At 36.6% G+C, this 18,348-nt stretch overlaps 1 protein-coding gene across 1 annotated transcript in view; it reads left to right on the top strand.

Moving 5' to 3' along the window:
- Positions 1 to 18,348, top strand: part of MKLN1 (muskelin 1) — a 203,524-nt gene that overhangs the window by 171,265 nt on the left and 13,911 nt on the right. The window contains exons 13-16 of the mRNA XM_068972702.1: positions 6,346 to 6,493; positions 7,472 to 7,586; positions 9,469 to 9,608; positions 15,580 to 15,682. Of these exons, the coding sequence (XP_068828803.1) occupies positions 6,346 to 6,493; positions 7,472 to 7,586; positions 9,469 to 9,608; positions 15,580 to 15,682 (506 nt within the window). The remainder of the gene's footprint in view (positions 1 to 6,345; positions 6,494 to 7,471; positions 7,587 to 9,468; positions 9,609 to 15,579; positions 15,683 to 18,348) is intronic.

The following is an 18,348-nucleotide window of genomic DNA, read 5'->3' on the forward strand; positions in this document are numbered from 1 at the left end:
AAAGCAGAGACATTACTTTGCTGACAAAGGTCCGTCTAGTCAAAGCTATGGTTTTTCCAGTAGTCATGTATGGATTTGAGAGTTGGACTATAAAGAAAGCTGAGTGCCAAAGAATTGATGCTTTTGAATTGTGGTGTTGGAGAAGACTCTTGAGAGTCCCTTGGACTGCAAGGAGGACCAAGGAAAGGAAAGGAAATCAGTACTGAATATACATTGGAAGGACTGATGTTGAAGCTGAAATTCCAATACTTTGGCTACCTGAGGCAAAGAGCTGACTCATTTGAAAAGACCCTAATGCTGGGAAAGATTGAAGGCAGGAGGAGAAGGGGACGACAGAGGATGAGATGGTTGAATGTCATCACTGACTCAACAGACATGAGTTTGAGTAAACCCTGGGTATTGGTGATGGAAGGGAGGCCTGGTGTCCTGCAATCCATGGGGTCGCAAAGAGATGGACAGAACTAAGCGGCTGAACTGAACTGAGTATTCCTATCTCTTTAAGGATTTTCCACTCTTTGATGTGATCCACACAGTCAAGGGGTTTAGTGTAGTCAATGAGGCAGAAGTAGATGTTTTTCTGGAGCTCTCTTGCTTTCTTTATGATCCACCCGATGTTGACAACTAGATCTCTGGTTCCTCTGCTTTTTCTAAATCCAGCCTGTACATCTGGAAGTTCTTGGTTCATGTTCTGCTGAAGCCTAGCTTGAAGGATTTTGAGCATAACCTTACTAGCATGTGAAATGAGTGGAGTTGTCTGATAGTTTGAGCATTCTTTGGCATTGCCTTTCTTTGGGATTGGAATGAAGACTGACCTTTTCCAGTCCTGTGGCCACTGCTGTGTTTTCTAAATTTGCTGGCATATTGAGTGTGGCAGTTTAGCAGCATCATCTTTTAGAGTTAGAAATAGCTCAGCTGGAATTCCATCACCTCCACTAGCTTTGTTCATAGTGATGCTTCTTAAGGCCCGCTTGATTTCCCATTCCAGGATGTCTGGCTCTAGGTGAGTGATCACACCATCGTGATTATCTGGGTCATTAAGATCTTTTTTAGTATAGTTCTGTGTATTCTTGCCACCTTTTCTTAAACTCTTCTGCTTCTGTTAGGTCCTTGCCATTTCTGTCCTTTATTGTGCCCATCTGTCTATGAACAGTATGAAAAGGCAAAATCCATGTTGCTACAAATGGCATTATTTCATTCTTTTTGTGGCGGAGTCGTGTTTATATATATTTCTACACACATACATCTTCTTTATCCTTTTACCTGTTAGTGGACATTTAAATCTCTTCCATGTCTTGGTTATTGAAAAGATTGTTTCTATGAATACTGGGCTGGGTGTATCTTTTCAAATTAGAGGAAAAGCTTTATTTTTATTGGTTTCTTATTGAAATGTTCTTTGAATTGTTAGTGTCTGTAGAGTGGAATGGAAATAGGAATTAAACTTAAGTACAGTTTGTAAAATTTAAGCGAAAGGCCATTAACATAGATGCATTCAGTGTAAGTTTGAATTAACCCTTAATTTTAGGAACTCTTTAGATATAAGTTTTCATTTTTAGTTTTTAGAGAAAAAATACTTTAATCTCTAGTTTTAGTTTGTAACTAAATGATTTAAAAACAAAGGGTTTTTTAGTGCCATTAAAATTGTCTTTTGAAACCTGAATTCTCTTTCCATGTAAATAGCAGCATTTCAAATATTAATGTAAAATATTTTGTCCTTGAGAAATTTGAGAGGATGTGTGAGTTTTTCACTTATTACTAAAAGTTCCCAGTATGTATACCCAGATTTTTTTTTCTATATTTTGATTTAGATTGTTCTTCTTTTCTTATAACTATAAAAGCAATATATATTGGAAGTTTTCATATTATACAGTTAGAAAGTTAAAATGTCCTAACTTCCCCCTCTCCAGTAACTATTATTTTTATGTACTTTCATATTTTTTTCTATTCACATGTATGTAAATATTTTATATGTGAACATTTTTCTTGTCATTAGTATGCAATAAAACTTATATTTGTAAAGATCTGTAAACTTAAGAATTAGTAGAAATTCTGTCCTTGAGAGATTTTGCATTTGAATATTTTAGAGTAAAATATTTGAAAACCTCCAAAAAATTTCAGTGAAACATTTTTACTCTTATTTTTCACAAGTTTCCATTCCACGTCTCTCTTAAGCCAGTTCAGAGAGTTTTATATTTTTGTGCTGATGGAAATAAATGCTTGTTTATTGATACTTCCTTCCTGCTTTTGTTCATTCCACTCTATTGCATTCTTAACAGCCTTCTGATTGATCTCTGTGTCTCAGGATCCTCTCACTGTGCCTGTCTCTGCTGCACACTCATTGTTGGTAGACATGTCAAATGATGCTGTGACCCAGTGGGCAAAAGGGGGTGGGAAATGACTCCTGATGGGTACAGGGTTTGTTTTTGGAGTGATGAAAATATTCTAAAACTAGATTATGATGATATTTTTACAGTGGATAAAAAAAAAAAAAACAACCCAGCTATGTAAATAGGTGAATCACATGGTATTTGGTTAATATTCAGTAAAGTTGTTTAAAAAGCCAATAAAAGATTTAAATATATAAGTCTGATGCGAAAATCAGTGTTACGTAGAGTAAAAGACATATTGTATGTGAAAGAGCAAAGAAATGGGAAGTATATGTTTTCTAATATGCTTTATAATCAAAATAACTTTTTATAATTCTTATAATACACATTTGGTAAACATGGAAGTCTTGCCTCCCTAAGTATTGTAAACTGGCCCACTGCTTTTGTTTTTAAGAAGGAACACTTGTCATTTTTTTCATGTGTTACAAAGCTGCTTCTAGGTAAAAATGTGACAGTATGGACGAGGAAGCATGTAAAACTTGGTCTTACATCCCTCTGCATTCTTCCTTGCCTTGTGTAGCCCAGGACTCCTTTATTGTCCTCTTAGTGACTCCAGCCCTGTTTTAATATAATTCAAAATCTCTTTCCCACTCTACTGATGTCCATTCCACCCAGAAATTTCCATTTCCTCAGTGGGTCCTTATTTAAGGTAAGCAGTTTGCTGCATTCATTTATAAGTCATACATCTCTGATATTTGCATTTTAAAAGATTATAGAATAGGGATTAGCAGATGTTTTCTGTGAAGAACCAGCTGTAATTATTGCCATTGCAGCTACTCAACCTTGCTATTGTGGGGTGAAATCAGCCACAGACACAGTGTGAATGATTGACTGAGGCCTGATTTGAACCTAAGCAAATCAGATGGAGCCATAGTTTGTCAACCCATGCTATAGAATTCTAAATGGAATGAAGAAATTTCAGGGCAAAAAATTTAGGCAGTTATGTCCTCTGCTTCTACCATTAATGAAAATGATTTCATTTCTTTACTGTTTTATCTTCCAAGATTATCTGAGGAACAGGTCAGAACCAAGGTACTTTTGAAAGTTTACCAGGGTTTAATTAGAAAATACAAGGCTTTACATGACCACTAAAAATGGTGTAGAATGAGAGTTGAGGTTATTATTAAGGTTAGGTTGGTGTATGTGTGTATTAAGATAAATGTGTTTTTCTATGGATGCATATGTTACATATGTGTGTGTGCATACAGTTTTTACTATATTTACTGTGGGGTACATTCGGATAGTCTCTAAAATATTCCTAACAAATTTATTGAATATGAATATAAAGATAGATGGATTAAACTAGGAAAAAGTCAATATTGCATTATTTGACCCTACTAAAGTAGATGAAGATGAATGAGTATCGGTGTGGTTAGCATCTGCTTCCGTATTATTATGGATTGATTGAGATGTTTTACTTCAAGCTGATGTTTGTGTAGCTTTTCCAGTATATGATACTTTGTATAAAGGAAATTTAATACTGTAACAACGACATTGTTTTTAGATCTGTGGCAAGTATGTTGTCAATCACAAAATTATATTTCTACTACTGTGCAGATCACAATAAACTGTGGAAAATTCTGAAAGAGATGGGAATACCAGACCACCTGACGTGCCTCTTGAGAAACTTGTATGCAGGTCAGGAAGCAACAGTTAGAACTGGACATGGAAAAACAGACTGGTTCCAAATAGGAAAAGGAGTACGTCAAGGCTGAATATTGTCACCCTGCTTATGTAACTTATATGCAGAGTACATCATGAGAATTGCTGGGCTGCAAGAAGCACAAGCTGGAATCAAGATTGCGGGGAGAAATATCAATAACCTCAGATATGCAGATGACACCACCCTTATGGCAGAAAGTGAAGAGGAACTAAAAAGCCTTTTGATGAAAGTGAAAGAGGAGAGTGAAAAAGTTGGCCTAAAGCTCAACATTCAGAAAACGAAGATCATGGCATCTGGTCCCATCACTTCATGGGAAATAGGTGTTTTTGGGGGGCTCCCAAATCACTGCAGATGGTGACTGCAGCCATGAAATTAAAAGACGCTTACTCCTTGGAAGGAAAGTTATGACCAACCTAGTTAGCATATTGAAAAGCAGAGACATTACTTTGCCAACAAAGGTCCGTCTAGTCAAGGCTATGGTTTTTCCAGTGGTCATGTATGGATGTGAGAGTTGGACTGTGAAGAAAGCTGAGTGCTGAAGAATTGATGCTTTTGAACTGTGGTGTTGGAGAAGACTCTTTGAGAGTCCCTTGGACTGCAAGGAGATCCAACCAGTCCATTCTAAAGGAGATCAGTCCTGGGTGTTCATTGGAAGGACTGATGCTAAAGCTGAAACTCCAGCACTTTGGCCACCTTATGCGAAGAGTTGACTCACTGGAAAAGACTCTGATGCTGGGAGGGATTGGGGGGCGGGAGGAGAAGGGGACGACAGAGGATGAGATGGCTGGATGGCATCACTGACTCGATGGACGTGAGTCTGAGTGAAGTCCGGAAGTTGGTGATGGACAGGGAGGCCTGGCGTGCTGCAGTTCATGGGGTCGCAAAGAGTCAGACACGACTGAGCTACTGAACTGAACTGAATATTTCCAAGTAACAATAGTGAGAAGATTTGCATTTGCCATTTCACTGTTTTGCAAATTACTGGATAATGCAAAATGACCATCACTCATTTAATGGGTTTCTCAGGAAAATATTTTCTCATAAAATTGACTCTAAACGAAGATCATGGCATCCAATCCCATCACTCCATGGGAAATAGATGGAGAAACAGTGGAAACAGTGTCAGACTTTATTTTTTTCAGCTCCAAAATCACTGCAGATGGTGACTGCAGCCATGAAATTAAAAGATGCTTACTCCTTGGAAGAAAAGTTATGACCAACCTAGATAGCGCATTCAAAAGCAGAGACATTACTTTGCCAACTAAGGTCCGTCTAGTCAAGGCTATGGTTTTTCCAGTAGTCGTGTATGGATGTGAGAGTTGGACTATGAAGAAAGCTGAGCGCCGAAGAATTGATGCTTTTGAATTGTGGTGTTGGAGAAGACTCTTGAGAGTCCCTTGGACTGCAAGGAGATCCAACCAGTCCATTCTGAAGGAGATCAATCCTGGGATTTCTTTGGAAGGAATGATGCTAAAGCTGAAACTCCAATACTTTGGCCACCTCATGTGAAGAGTTGACTCACTGGAGAAGACTCTGATGCTGGGAGGGATTGGGGGCAGGAGGAGAAGGGGACGACAGAGGATGAGATGGCTGGATGGCATCAGTGACCTGATGAACACGAGTCTGAGTGAAGTCCGGGAGTTGGTGATGGACAGGGAGGCCTGGCGTGCTGCGATTCATGGGGTCGCAAAGATTTGGACACGACTGAGCGACTGAACTGACTGACTGAGGGAGTGCAAACCACTCTGGAAAACAAAATGACATATTTTACCCCCAGATATGTATTTTTCCTGGAATCTTTGTCATTTCATTATATGTCTTGAACAGGTATTTTAGATGACTTTGACTTTATTAAACAAACCTGTGCGTCAAATTTTTGTTTTTCTTAGTCAAGATTGAAATATTTTGTCTCTGCTATTAAATTAGAACCAGTCAAGAGAATAAATCAGTTAAATAAAGCATTGCCCCTTCCCTCAATAAAAATAATTATATTGCGCACTCGTTCTACCTCTTTTCTCCTTCTAACTCCATCCTGATAGTTATCATTCATTTATTTCAGCAAATAGTTGAGTAACTGTTACATGCCTGGCAGTTGTTTTAGGTACTGGGAACAAAACAGTGATCCAAACAACCTTTGCCCTTATAGAGCTTATGTTTTAGAGTGAGGAGAGGGCAATAAACATTTGATTGTTGTTTAATATAAAAGTTATGTCATATGTTAGAAGATAAGTGCTGAAGTAGTACTAACCTGTTACCTAATGCTAACACTGTCCTCTTGTTTTCTCTTTCAATTTATAGTTCCAATGACAGGATTCACACAGAGAGCAACCATTGATCCAGAGCTGAATGAAATACATGTCTTATCTGGACTCAGCAAAGACAAGGAAAAGAGGGAAGAGAATGTCAGAAATTCATTCTGGATTTATGATATTGTAAGAAATAGTTGGTAAGTAGCTCTTGTCTGTGTTGAAATCCCTGTGTAACATTTCTTTGAGGTTAAGGTTGAGGTTGTCGGTTTATTCAGAAGAAGAGGGAGGTAGAAGGCTTACCTTAGTTTGTGATGTCATATATTTTAATATCAGTATTAGGGATTGGAAGAGTCAGTATTGGTGCCCATGTTTACAATGATGTCCAGCAATGGATTTTACCTCTGAATTTTTCAGTTAGTAGATATCTCCTGGTCTGAGCATCAGGAGAATTATATTTTAGTCTAGCTATTGCTACCATGTAGATGGTTAAGCTTGAGAACAATGTATTTTTAATGTTCCCAGGCCTTTCTTAGTTTTTATGAAATGAAGCAGTTTGACTAGAGCAAGATTGAGGGAAGGGGAGTATTATTATTTAGCATATTCAAACCTAGGACCCTTTTGTCACAGAGCACTTCACAGAACTGCTATACATTTTTCTTTGAAAAACACTGACCTAGAGGACCCAGCTCTAATGTTCTGTAGTACTACCTAAGTGAATACTCTCCAGAACAGAGGAACTTCTGAGAACTTCCATTCTGTAATGGAAGGTGATGCTCGGCAACTAAGGGATTTGTTATCTTCTAAATAGGACATTTATTTATAGTAAGAATGAAAGCAATCTGTTGTGAGTTTTTATTGTATAATAGATAAACATGATATCATCTCTTTCAACCTTTGGTTTAAGCCTTCATATATGCTGATCCTATTTCATAACACAAAGTAGGTTGTTCTTAAATGAGATTTTGATGGACATTAAAGAACTTCAGAACTCAGTTCTAACAAACTCGGATTATTTTATATGAGAGTGACTAGAACCTTAAGATTTGATGTGAACAAATTTATAAATCTTTTGTTGGTAATTAGACATTGCATTAACTTGCTTGCTACAATTATATTAACCTTATGTGTACTGCTAATTTTCTAGGATAGAATGCCTTAAAAGCAATGTCTTACAGGTCTTGTGTCTATAAGAATGATCAAGCTGCAAAGGATAATCCAAGTAAAAGTCTTCAGGAGGAAGAACCATGTCCAAGATTTGCCCATCAGCTTGTATATGATGAATTACACAAGGTATCCTAACTACATTGACCGGTAAACTTTCTATGACGTACAATCAGAAAGAATCTCAAAATAACTGTTTCTGATTATTTTCAGTAGATCTGAATAAAAATAACCAACATTTACTAGAATATGTAGCACAGATATCACTTCTCCCTGAAATTCCTTAAAAGAATAAACATTTTTGCATAATCCATAGTTCCTGGCACATTTCTTATGAAAATGGCCAGTGGCTATTGCTTCTTAGCTGCATAGATCTGATATATAGCATGGCCTATTGTTTCTATAATATGAATATTCAAGTAGAAGATACACAGTTTTCAGCACTTGTATACCTTTTTCCATGATATGAAAAGATATATATAACTTCCTGATTTTAGATTTTCCTGTTGTGTAAGAAATCTTTATTTTTCCTATGATTGACATATCTATTCCATCAGCCTTGTGAAAATAGTTCTGAATTCTGAAGTTTTCGTGTCACTAAGTGTTTAGTGTGGTTTCTTTAGGTATTTCTCCCTTAAACTTTACATATAGTTTAATAATTGGGCTCAGATTATATAGTAAATTACTGACAGAACCATATTCTTTCTGTTAAATTCTCAATCATTTGAGATCTTTAGGTAAATGATACCATTTGAATAACTAAAACCCCTTTCTCTGAGAGTCTCCCAAAGTGAAGGTTAAATGAATTCCCATCTATAGGATAGAACTAATATCTCTGTTGTATAACACTGCTGATTATAAATGTTTCAAAATATCAAAAAATGCTTTACCACTTTGAATACAGACTATTACTAAACCTTTAATAGTGTCATTATGCCATTATTGCATTCCTTTCACATTTCTTGTGTGGTATTGTCAGGGGAGCGTGTAATTTCCTCATTCTGTCCTGCCACAGCAAAAATTGAAGTGGCAGACCAGTGTTACAGCTTGGTTACAGCTCAGTTTAAGCAGTGGACCAGTGCTACAGCTTGGTTACAGCTCAGTTTAAGCAGTGGACCAGTGCTACAGCTCAGTTACAGCTCAGTTTTATTTGGCAAGCAAGGGAAAATGCATCCTCTAGGAGTGAGGGTGGGCCAACCCAAAAGAAGCGCTGGGCTCAATTTTGACTCCTCTTTTTATATGACTTTTCTCCTCCCCCTGAGCCTGCCCTGTGTAAATCGGGCTAGCCAGGAGGGCTGTTTGCTTCACCTGAGGTTCTCACTCCAGTCCTTGGAACTTCCTTTGTTCTGTTTTTGTGGTCTTTTTCCTTTCTTTGTCTTTTAGCCACTGCTATATTGGACTCCTGTTTCCTATTCTAACTATCTAACAGTATTAATTATATGATAGAATAATATTTTAAAAGTTATTTCACAAATCGTACATCTCATTTAATATTCAGCATTAAGGCTAATATTCAATTATATTCATATTGAAACATATTCAACAAAAGTTAAGATGCTAAAATTTTTAAAACTTCTAGCTATTTTTGACCTTCAGTAATTCAACTTGTGTGTCAGTTTTTTTAAAAGATGATTTTTTATTATGATCGACCCTTGATTAACTTGATAATCCCCATTATTTGTTGCCTAAGCAAACTGTATCTTAGGATAGCTTCTTACTACCATTGCTCTATTTTTATGTCTTTCATTTTCAGTGTAACTGTGATAATACAGCTTATTTTAACATGAAATGTAATTTAAGGAAGTAATCACAGTACTTTAAAGTAAAATGAAAACTTGAGAAAAATCAGAGGAAGCCTTTGGTACATGCAGGAATGTTTTAGTTTTTTTGGTATGAGTAAAGCTAAACAAGTTACATGTTATACACTACTACCAAAATGAAGAAATTTTACTACGACTTTCCTGAGTATGCATGCATTTTTAAAATATCTGATTTTCTTTATTTATTATAGGTTCATTATTTATTTGGTGGGAATCCAGGAAAATCATGCTCCCCAAAGATGAGATTAGATGACTTCTGGTCACTGAAATTGTGTAGGCCTTCAAAAGATTACTTACTGCGGCATTGCAAGTACCTCATAAGAAAACACAGGTATAAAAATAATTCTCTAAAAACTATTATTTAGCATTATCAGCTATTGTTGATATTACCTAAGCTTTGGAGATGTGACTTTATCTTTGGAAATTTAGTGACACGACAGTGTAAATACTGTGAAGATCATGACTTTTGTAAATGCTCTGTTACTCTCCTTATTTTTTTCTTTCTCTTTTAAAGAAAGGTACAAAGTGAAGATAGATCTTAATGCTAAAAGTTATTAAAGATAAGCAAGGATATATTGCAACTGTCAAAATAATGGAAAATGTTTCTATGAACATGATGAACTTACCTTCAAGTAACTAAAGGCCTAACACACTGCAAATAATATCATTTCTAGAATTATTGGCATTTGACAGACCTATTGTTGATTCTCTTAACAGTAAATATGATGATATAGTTGACCAAATAATCTTTATACTTTGATGTTTCAGAATACAATTTAAAATGTTATAGTTTTGCATCATTAATTTTGCAATATAATTGCAAAATCATGTAATCAAACATTTTCATATATATCTCCTCAGTCTTGTTTGTTTTTTAGCCTTAGCAAATGATAAGCTACTGAAAAATGTAGAAAAATACATCTGTTCCCTTGGTTGCTAATAGTGTTAGATTGTAATCAAAATTTACAGTTCGGGGGGAGAGACAGCTTTTAATGATGATAATAGATTGCCAGGAGAAATATCAATAACCTCAGATATGCAGATGACACCACCTTTATGGCAGAAAGTGAAGGGGAACTAAAAAGCCTCTTGATGAAAGTGAAAGAGGAGAGTGAAAAAGTTGGCTTAAAGCTCAACATTCAGAAAATGAAGATCATGGCATCTGGTCCCATCACTTCATGGGAAATAGATGGGGAAACAGTGTCAGACTTCATTTTTGGGGGGCTCCAAAATCACTGCAGATGGTGAATGCAGCCATGAAATTAAAAGATGCTTACTCCTTGGAAGAAAAGTTATGACCAACCTAGATAGCACATTCAAAAGCAGAGACATTACTTTGCCAACAAAGGTCCATCTAGTCAAGGCTATGGTTTTCCAGTGGTCATGTATGGATGTGAGAGTTGGACTATGAAGAAAGCTGAGCGCCGAAGAATTGATGCTTTTGAACTGTGGTGTTGGCGAAGACTCTTTGAGAGTCCCTTGGACTGCAAGGAGATCCAACCAGTCCATTCTAAAGGAGATCAGCCCTGGGATTTCTTTGGAGGGAATGATGCTGAAGCTGAAACTCTAATACTTTGGCCACCTCATGCAAAGAGTTGACTCATTGGAGAAGACTCTGATGCTGGGAGGGATTGGGGGGCAGGAGGAGAAGGGGACGACAGAGGATGAGATGGCTGGATGGCATCACTGACTCGATGGATGTGAGTCTGAGTGAACTCTGGGAGTTGGTGATGGACAGGGAGGCCTGCGTGCTGCGATTCATGGGGTCATAAAGAGTCGGACACGACTGAGTGACTGAACTGAACTGAACTGATGAACAATTTTTGTATGCTAAATCCTGCATGTTATTTGCACAATAAGTCAGTGGAGAAGTTACTGTTACAGTTACTCTTTTTGTAAAAGAGGAAATGGAGCCATTTTTAAGTGGATTGTGTAACTTATCTAAGGTCATTCAGCTGTAACAGCAGGATTTGATCCTGAGTATTCTGACTCCAGAGTTTTTACCACTTCACCACCACCACCACTTCTACTTCATACACATATGTATATACACAGACATGCATACTTATGTGTATTTATATGTTTATTATATAATTATGTATTATATTTTATTAATATATAGAATAAAATTAAAACCTCTGTGTAGGTATAAAATAGATTTTTATTTCTTTATCATATCATGTTTACCTGTTATTTCTTACTCTGCTTTCACAAGTTGTGCTTAAGAAACAAATTGATAAGAGATATGAGGTGTTTCTGTTGCTTTGTCATTACTATGAATAAGTAAGAGTATTTCCTATAGAATCTATAGGAGAAAGGGGCTGAACTGTCAGGTTGGATGGATAGCAAGAGATCAATTCTGTCTTACTAGCAACATTTAAGCTTAAAGTACCTTCCAGTCCAGTTCCAGTTCAGTCACTCAGTCGTGTCCGACTCTTTACTACCCCATGAATCGCAGCACGCCAGGCCTCCCTGTCCATCACCAACTGCCAGAGTTTACTCAGACTCACATCCATCGAATTGGTGATGCCATCCAACCATCTCATCCTCTTGTTGTCCCCTTCTCCTCCTGCCCCCAATCCCTCCCAGCATCAGGGTCTTTTCCAATGAGTCAACTCTTTGCATGAAGTGGCCGAAGTATTAGAGTTTCAGCTTTAGCATCATTCCTTCCAATGAACACCCAGGGCTGATCTCCTTTAGAATGGACTGGTTGAATCTCCTTGCAGTCCAAGGGACTCTCAAAGAGTCTTCTCCAACACCACAGTTCAAAAGCATCAATTCTTCGGCACTCAGCTTTCTTCATAGTCCAACTCTCACATCCATACATGACCACTGGAAAAACCATAGCCTTGACTAGACGGACCTTTGTTGGCAAAGTAATGTCTCTGCTTTTCAATATGGATAGGTTGGTCATAACTTTCCTTCAGCTAATGTTATTTTGCATTGCTAAAATTTTGTTCCTTGGTATTTTACTTAATGTTAAACTTTGTTTTTAAAGGGATAAGACAGGTTTGGGAAAATCATAGTCGGTTTTTTTTTTTTTTTTCCTTCCCTACGTCAGATACAACAACTATAGTTAGAATGTTGAGTTTGGTTTTTGAAAACAATTTCCTGACCAAAAGCCCACTAGAGATTTAAAAGAGCTGTGTAGTACTATATGAAAAGAATTGGAATTTACTTGTAAATACTTCCCTCTGGCCTTTAATTAGAAAAGTAATACATGGTTAAAAAAGGATAAAAAAGTCCTCTCTCTCTACTGCAGAGAATTGAATCATCCCTCATCCCACCATTCAGAAATAATATTTTGGTTATGTATCCCGTGAACTGTAGGTGCACAAATAAATTTCTGTTGCTTTAACTAAAAAATAGGAATCATCTTGCTTTGAATCTGATTTCTTTTAATAAGTGATGTACTATAAACGTCTTATTCCTTACATTAGTAAATATAATGGCTACATAGTGTTCTACTCTGTATAATTTACATAACTAGTCTCCTTTTGTAGAATATTTAGATTATTTCTAACTTATTTGCAGTTATAAATAACAGAAATAACAGTGTGGTTAATGTTATCATGTAAGTCTGTGTGCTCCTCTGTGGCTTCTCTGGTGGCTCAGATGGTCAAGAATCAACCTGCAATCCAGGAGGCCTGGGTTCGATCCCTGGATCGGGAAGATCCTCTGGAGAAGGAAGTGGCAACACACTCCAGTATTCTTGCCTGGAGAATCTCATGGGCAGAGGAGTCTGGCAGGCTACATTATTTTTGATCTTTGGCAGTTTTTCTCCTTTAAAAATCTATCAGTGGGCAGGCAAAATGACAATTTATGGGAATCTGAAATACTATGAAATATTATGGCATCTTTTAAGTTTTAGATACAAAGCATCATTGTTAGTGACTTGTGCTAGTATATGCACAAAGTGAGGCATGAAAGTGAATAAGGAAAATAATAATCAGTAACAAATTATTTAAATTTGTAATTATATGAAGAAAGACTAGTAAATCTTGTGAGTGTGATTCATGAAATAAAGTGACTGAAGTTGAAAGACAGTTTTGTGTGATTGAGCAAATAATAAGCCTTTGAAATTTGTTACTATTTAGTTAAAATATAAATTTTAGTTAAAATACAAATTTGGAGGGAGAGGAGTGTGTTGACTGCCAAGAATGTGTCTTTGTTCTTAATGGTGCCAACATGATACAGAAAATAAAGTGCCACTATTCTGTAACATTCAAGTTTCCAAACATATGATTGGGGGATAGAAAGGGGCAAAAGAAAACTGTTATTGATAGGATTAGTCCCTTGTTCTTTTAGGTAGAGGGCACAGTTATTGGCTGAAATATAATTCTATATGGCAGACATAAGTCCAGTAATAAGTTTTAGCAGGCTAACCAAAAAAGCTTAGAAAAAACACAATTTCCAGGAAAAAGGATGCTTTTGCTGGATTTATTTAATAGAACCATAGATATGTATTGATTAAGTTATCAGATTACAAAGGATAAAGACATACTTAGAGTATCTCACTGGAAAAGAAAGAGTATATCCAGAGAATTAAAGTACTTTCTTAGCACTTGAACATTGAAGCCTAATGAAGAATTGTTTAAGATACTGAGACAATTCTGATTAGCTAGAAGCTACTGAAGTAACTTTCCTTGTAATTGAGCCTTTCTCTTTCTGCTTCTTTCTGTCTGGTTTTCTTGTTCTACTTCCTGACTCTGTCTTCCCTTACGGCTTTGGTAGGTAGCTAGGTAGGAAGGGAGAGGAAAGAAGGGAAAGGATCTACCATTTCATGTCTTCTACCTGTTGCCTTCTGTGGTTTGTGTTTTTGTGTTCTTGTGTATCTCTCATTCAGTTTCTCTAAGAGCTTATCTTAGAGAAAGTTCCCTGGAGAGTGTATCCTGGAAAGAATTTTGCCAGACTACTTTATAAATGGCTCAGCAAGCTCAAGATGACTGCTTTTGGTTCAGGTGCCAAAACTAATTCATTGTGGACAGGATGGTAGTATAACATGACTAAAACTCTCATCTGAGGGTTGTAAGGCTGGTGACAATCAGGGTATTATCTGATACAGGAAAACTGTAATATTTTGCCAGTCTTTGCCCCTCCTTGCAGGTACCCTTTCACTTAGGTTAGTTCTAAACACAGGAAATTGTTGATGCTGTCAGCTGAACATAGTCATGAAAGGCTTATTACTATTTTCCTTTTCCAAATGAAATTTAATGTCTTTTCTTTCCTTTTGTATAATACTTTGAAAAGCATACCAATTTTTTGGAAATAAATCCATATATAATTCTGTTACAAAAGGAATTATCATTATTTAAATACATAGTTGAAGCAGACTTTTAATTTAGGAGAACTCATTGTTTCCTTTCTGCTTTGGAATCAGAGAAACTTGAGTTTAATTCTGTTTCTGCTGCTTACTAGGTTTTAGCATGGCCAAATTCATTTACTGGGCAACAGTTCTTCATCTCTTTTGCTTTTTAAATGATCATCAACTTGTCATAGAGGTTATGTGAGGATAAATGAAATGATATATATAAGATGCTTGATATGGTATCTAGCACAAACAATTGATAAATGGTTAGTACAGTTGTTTTTGTTATTGTTATTACTGACTGAGATGTGAAAGTAGTCTCATTAAAAAATAATCATTAAAAGAAACTATAGTCATTTTGTTTTCTGAAGTATCTATTAAACACCTCCAGTGGAAAGTATGTGACGCAAATCTAGGAAAGTATTTTTATTTTATCCCTACTTACGTTTTTATGAAACACACTTGACTGTTTTGTAGTTCTGTTATAAAAAATATTTGATACATCTACTGTGTTAGTAGTTGACTTAATCTTAGCTTATAGTTTTAAGAAGAGGGTAGTGAACTCTTGCAGCCCCATGGAATGTAGCCTACCAGGCTCCTCCGTCCATGGCATTTTCCAGGCAAGAATACTGGAGTGGGTTGCCGTTTCCTTCTCCAGAAGATCTTCCCGACCCAGGGATTGAACCCGGGTCTCCACATTGTAGCCAGGCACTTTACTGTCTGAGCCACCAGGGAAGTCCGTAAGAATAGGGTAGGATATGTTCTTATCTAGTCTCTAGCACCACAGCCTGGCATTACCATTGTTTCCAGAGGCTCCACATGTACACTGTTTATATAAGTGGCAGTATTCTTACTTCTGGATTCTTAAACACAGATTTTTTGTATATCCACAATATCTCCTCAGATACAGAGTATTTCTCTCCAGATTTGAAAGACATTTCTGATGCTTTTTCATAACTCTAAAGCAATTACTATTCTTGTTTGCATTTTCTAGGTTTGAAGAAAAGGCCCAAATGGATCCCCTTAGTGCTCTGAAATATTTACAAAATGATCTTTATATAACTGTGGATCATTCAGACCCAGAAGAGACTAAAGAGGTAAAGGTGATAATAAATTTCAGAAATTGAATGTTTTTAAAAAAGTTTCTAACTTACATTTGTTGACTTTGTTCTTGAGTGTTTAAAGGGAAGTGAGGAATATATGATAACACTAAATAGTTTTAAAATGGTATGGAGCAGATGAAATAGAAATTGAATAGACATATTTCTATTTAATAATGTAAGATTCAAGTCAGAAACTTGTGATCCATTCAGAAAAGAATTCTCAGGTATGAAGTTGTAACTTATACATTAGTGTTTGTATTGGGAAGGAAATAGAAAATTTTACTTCTACCATAGTTCCATGCTTCTTTTACTTAAGGGTTATGTAACGTTCAGTATAAACTTTTTCTATCAGTACTTCAAAATCCCTTAAAAGAAGAAGGAAAACTCTCCTTTAATACAAGAAGAGAGTGAAGAGAGGTTGGTAGGAATAACATCTTTGCTGGCTTGATATGAATGTTATATGAATGTTATAGCACTACAGTTTTACTATAGGCCTCAAGCTTTGTTCATCAGTAGCCCCTAAGCTTGAGAAATTAGTAACAGATCATTACTTTTCGGTTTTCTCTTTTGATACATAACATGGGACGGAAGCAGCTGTTTGTAAGAATATTCTTAGGGTGTATCTGCTTATCCCTATTATGTGAATACACCTGCCGTGAGTTTCATGGTCTTACTAATGTTTCTTCCTGCTAACTTCTAAGACTCCTTTTGTCACTTCTTCCTTTCACCAGCTATTCTTGTTCATGCTTCATTCAACAGCATCTGAACTGCAGTCCATTTACCTTCATTCTCAGAATTGGTGACCATACGTGGTTCCCTTCCTTCATCTATTTCCCTGTTAGCTGTTGCAGTCCTTTGGCTTCATAATAGCAACATCACACAGTGTTTTTCTCTGTTCAGCATTGACACAGATTTCAGATTTAATGTCGAATGACTTTCAGGCACCAGGTTCATTGTACTTTCAAGCAGAAGAGTCTGCATGTTCTTGGCACCAAAACAAATAAATAGTCTTTCATAGTTGCCTACGATGAAAATAAGTCCCAGTTCTCTTACTCAGTATTGGTTACAGCCCTTCAGCAGGTGGAGGATCAGCAAAACACAATTTAAAACCTCCTGAAGAAAGATCATGGCATCTACTCCCAACAGTTCATGGCAAGTAGAAGGGGAAAAAGTGGAAGCAGTGACAGATTTTATTTTCTTGGGCTCCAAAGTCAGTGCAGACAGTGACTGCAGCCATGAAATTAAAAGCTGCTTGCTCCTTGGAAGGAAAGCTATGGCCAGCCTAGACAGGGTATTAAAAAGCAGAGACATCACTTTGCCAGCAAAGGTCCATATAGTCAAAGCTGTGGTTTTTCCCTAGTCATGTCCGGACATGAGAGTTGAACCATAAAGAAGGCTGAGTGCTGAAGAAGTGATACTTTCGAATTGTGGTGTTGGAGAAGACTTTTGAGAGTCCCTTAGATTGCACGGAGATCAAACCAGTCTATCCTAAGGGAAGTCAACCCGGAATATGCATTGGAAGGACTGATACTGAATCTGAAGCTCCAATAAGTTGACCTCCTGATGTGAAGAGGCAACTTATTGGAAAATCCCCTAATGCTTGGAGAGATTGAAGGCAAAAGGAGAAGAGGGCACCAGAGGATGAGATGGATATGGACTCAACAGACTTGAATTTGAGCAAACTCTGGGAGATAGTGGAGGACAGGGAAGCCTGGTGTGCTGCGTGAGGTCACAAAGAGTCGGGCACAGATTAGCTATAACAGTAATCATGATTTTGCCAAGTAGCAGAATATATTTAGATTAATCTGTTATGAATTATATTAATAAGCTGAAGATAGTTGTGAAAAGTGCATTATTGTTCATTTTGTTAGACTTGTATGTTTGGGAGATAAATGGATTTTCTTGTGTTTTCACTATACTCTGTCTAAAATGGCTATAATCCGGGAACACTCATTTTTCTCTTATTTTTAAAAACCAAACCAAAACAAAATACTGCGTAAATAATTTCAGCTGTGTGAGCTGCAAGTAGGCCAAAGAAAACAGACAGTTTGTTCTTAAAGCTAAGCTAATGGGAAAAACCAGGACAGGGAGGTATCTCAAGTTCAAATAGTCATATTAAGAATTTTGATGATGAGTTTCTGTTTTCCTGAAGACTATCAAATTATGATTTTGTATGCCACAGACTTCCATTCTATTTCTTAAATAGCGTAGAAGTTAGGAAAAAGTGATGTTATTCTTTTTATTCATGTATGTGTCAGCATCAGAATCACTTTAGAAACTTTTTCAAAACAATACCCACACTCGAAGATTCTTCTCTGTCTACTCTTTTATAATGGAAAACTGAAAACACATCTAAAACATTGAGGATTGCTGATCTGTAAGTTTATTGTTTTGTTTAAAAATGTGTGGCCAGATTTTGTTTGGGGAAAGAAATCCCTTGGTGACAGCTCCAGTATGTATATGTACTTACAGTATTTGTTAGTGGGGCATGTAGATCTTCACTTTTCTTTGTAAGAAATCATTCCCCTTACTGAAAAAGGCCTATACTGCTGTTCATTTTCTGTAGTAGCTTGGTTTTGCTTTCTGTGTATGTTTTACAAAATGTTAAATGATTTTATCAGCAATTGGCTTCCCTGATAGTTCAGTTGGTAAAGAATACT

This window comes from Capricornis sumatraensis, chromosome 5 (assembly GCF_032405125.1).
Source record: "Capricornis sumatraensis isolate serow.1 chromosome 5, serow.2, whole genome shotgun sequence".
Lineage (NCBI taxonomy): Eukaryota > Metazoa > Chordata > Mammalia > Artiodactyla > Bovidae > Capricornis > Capricornis sumatraensis.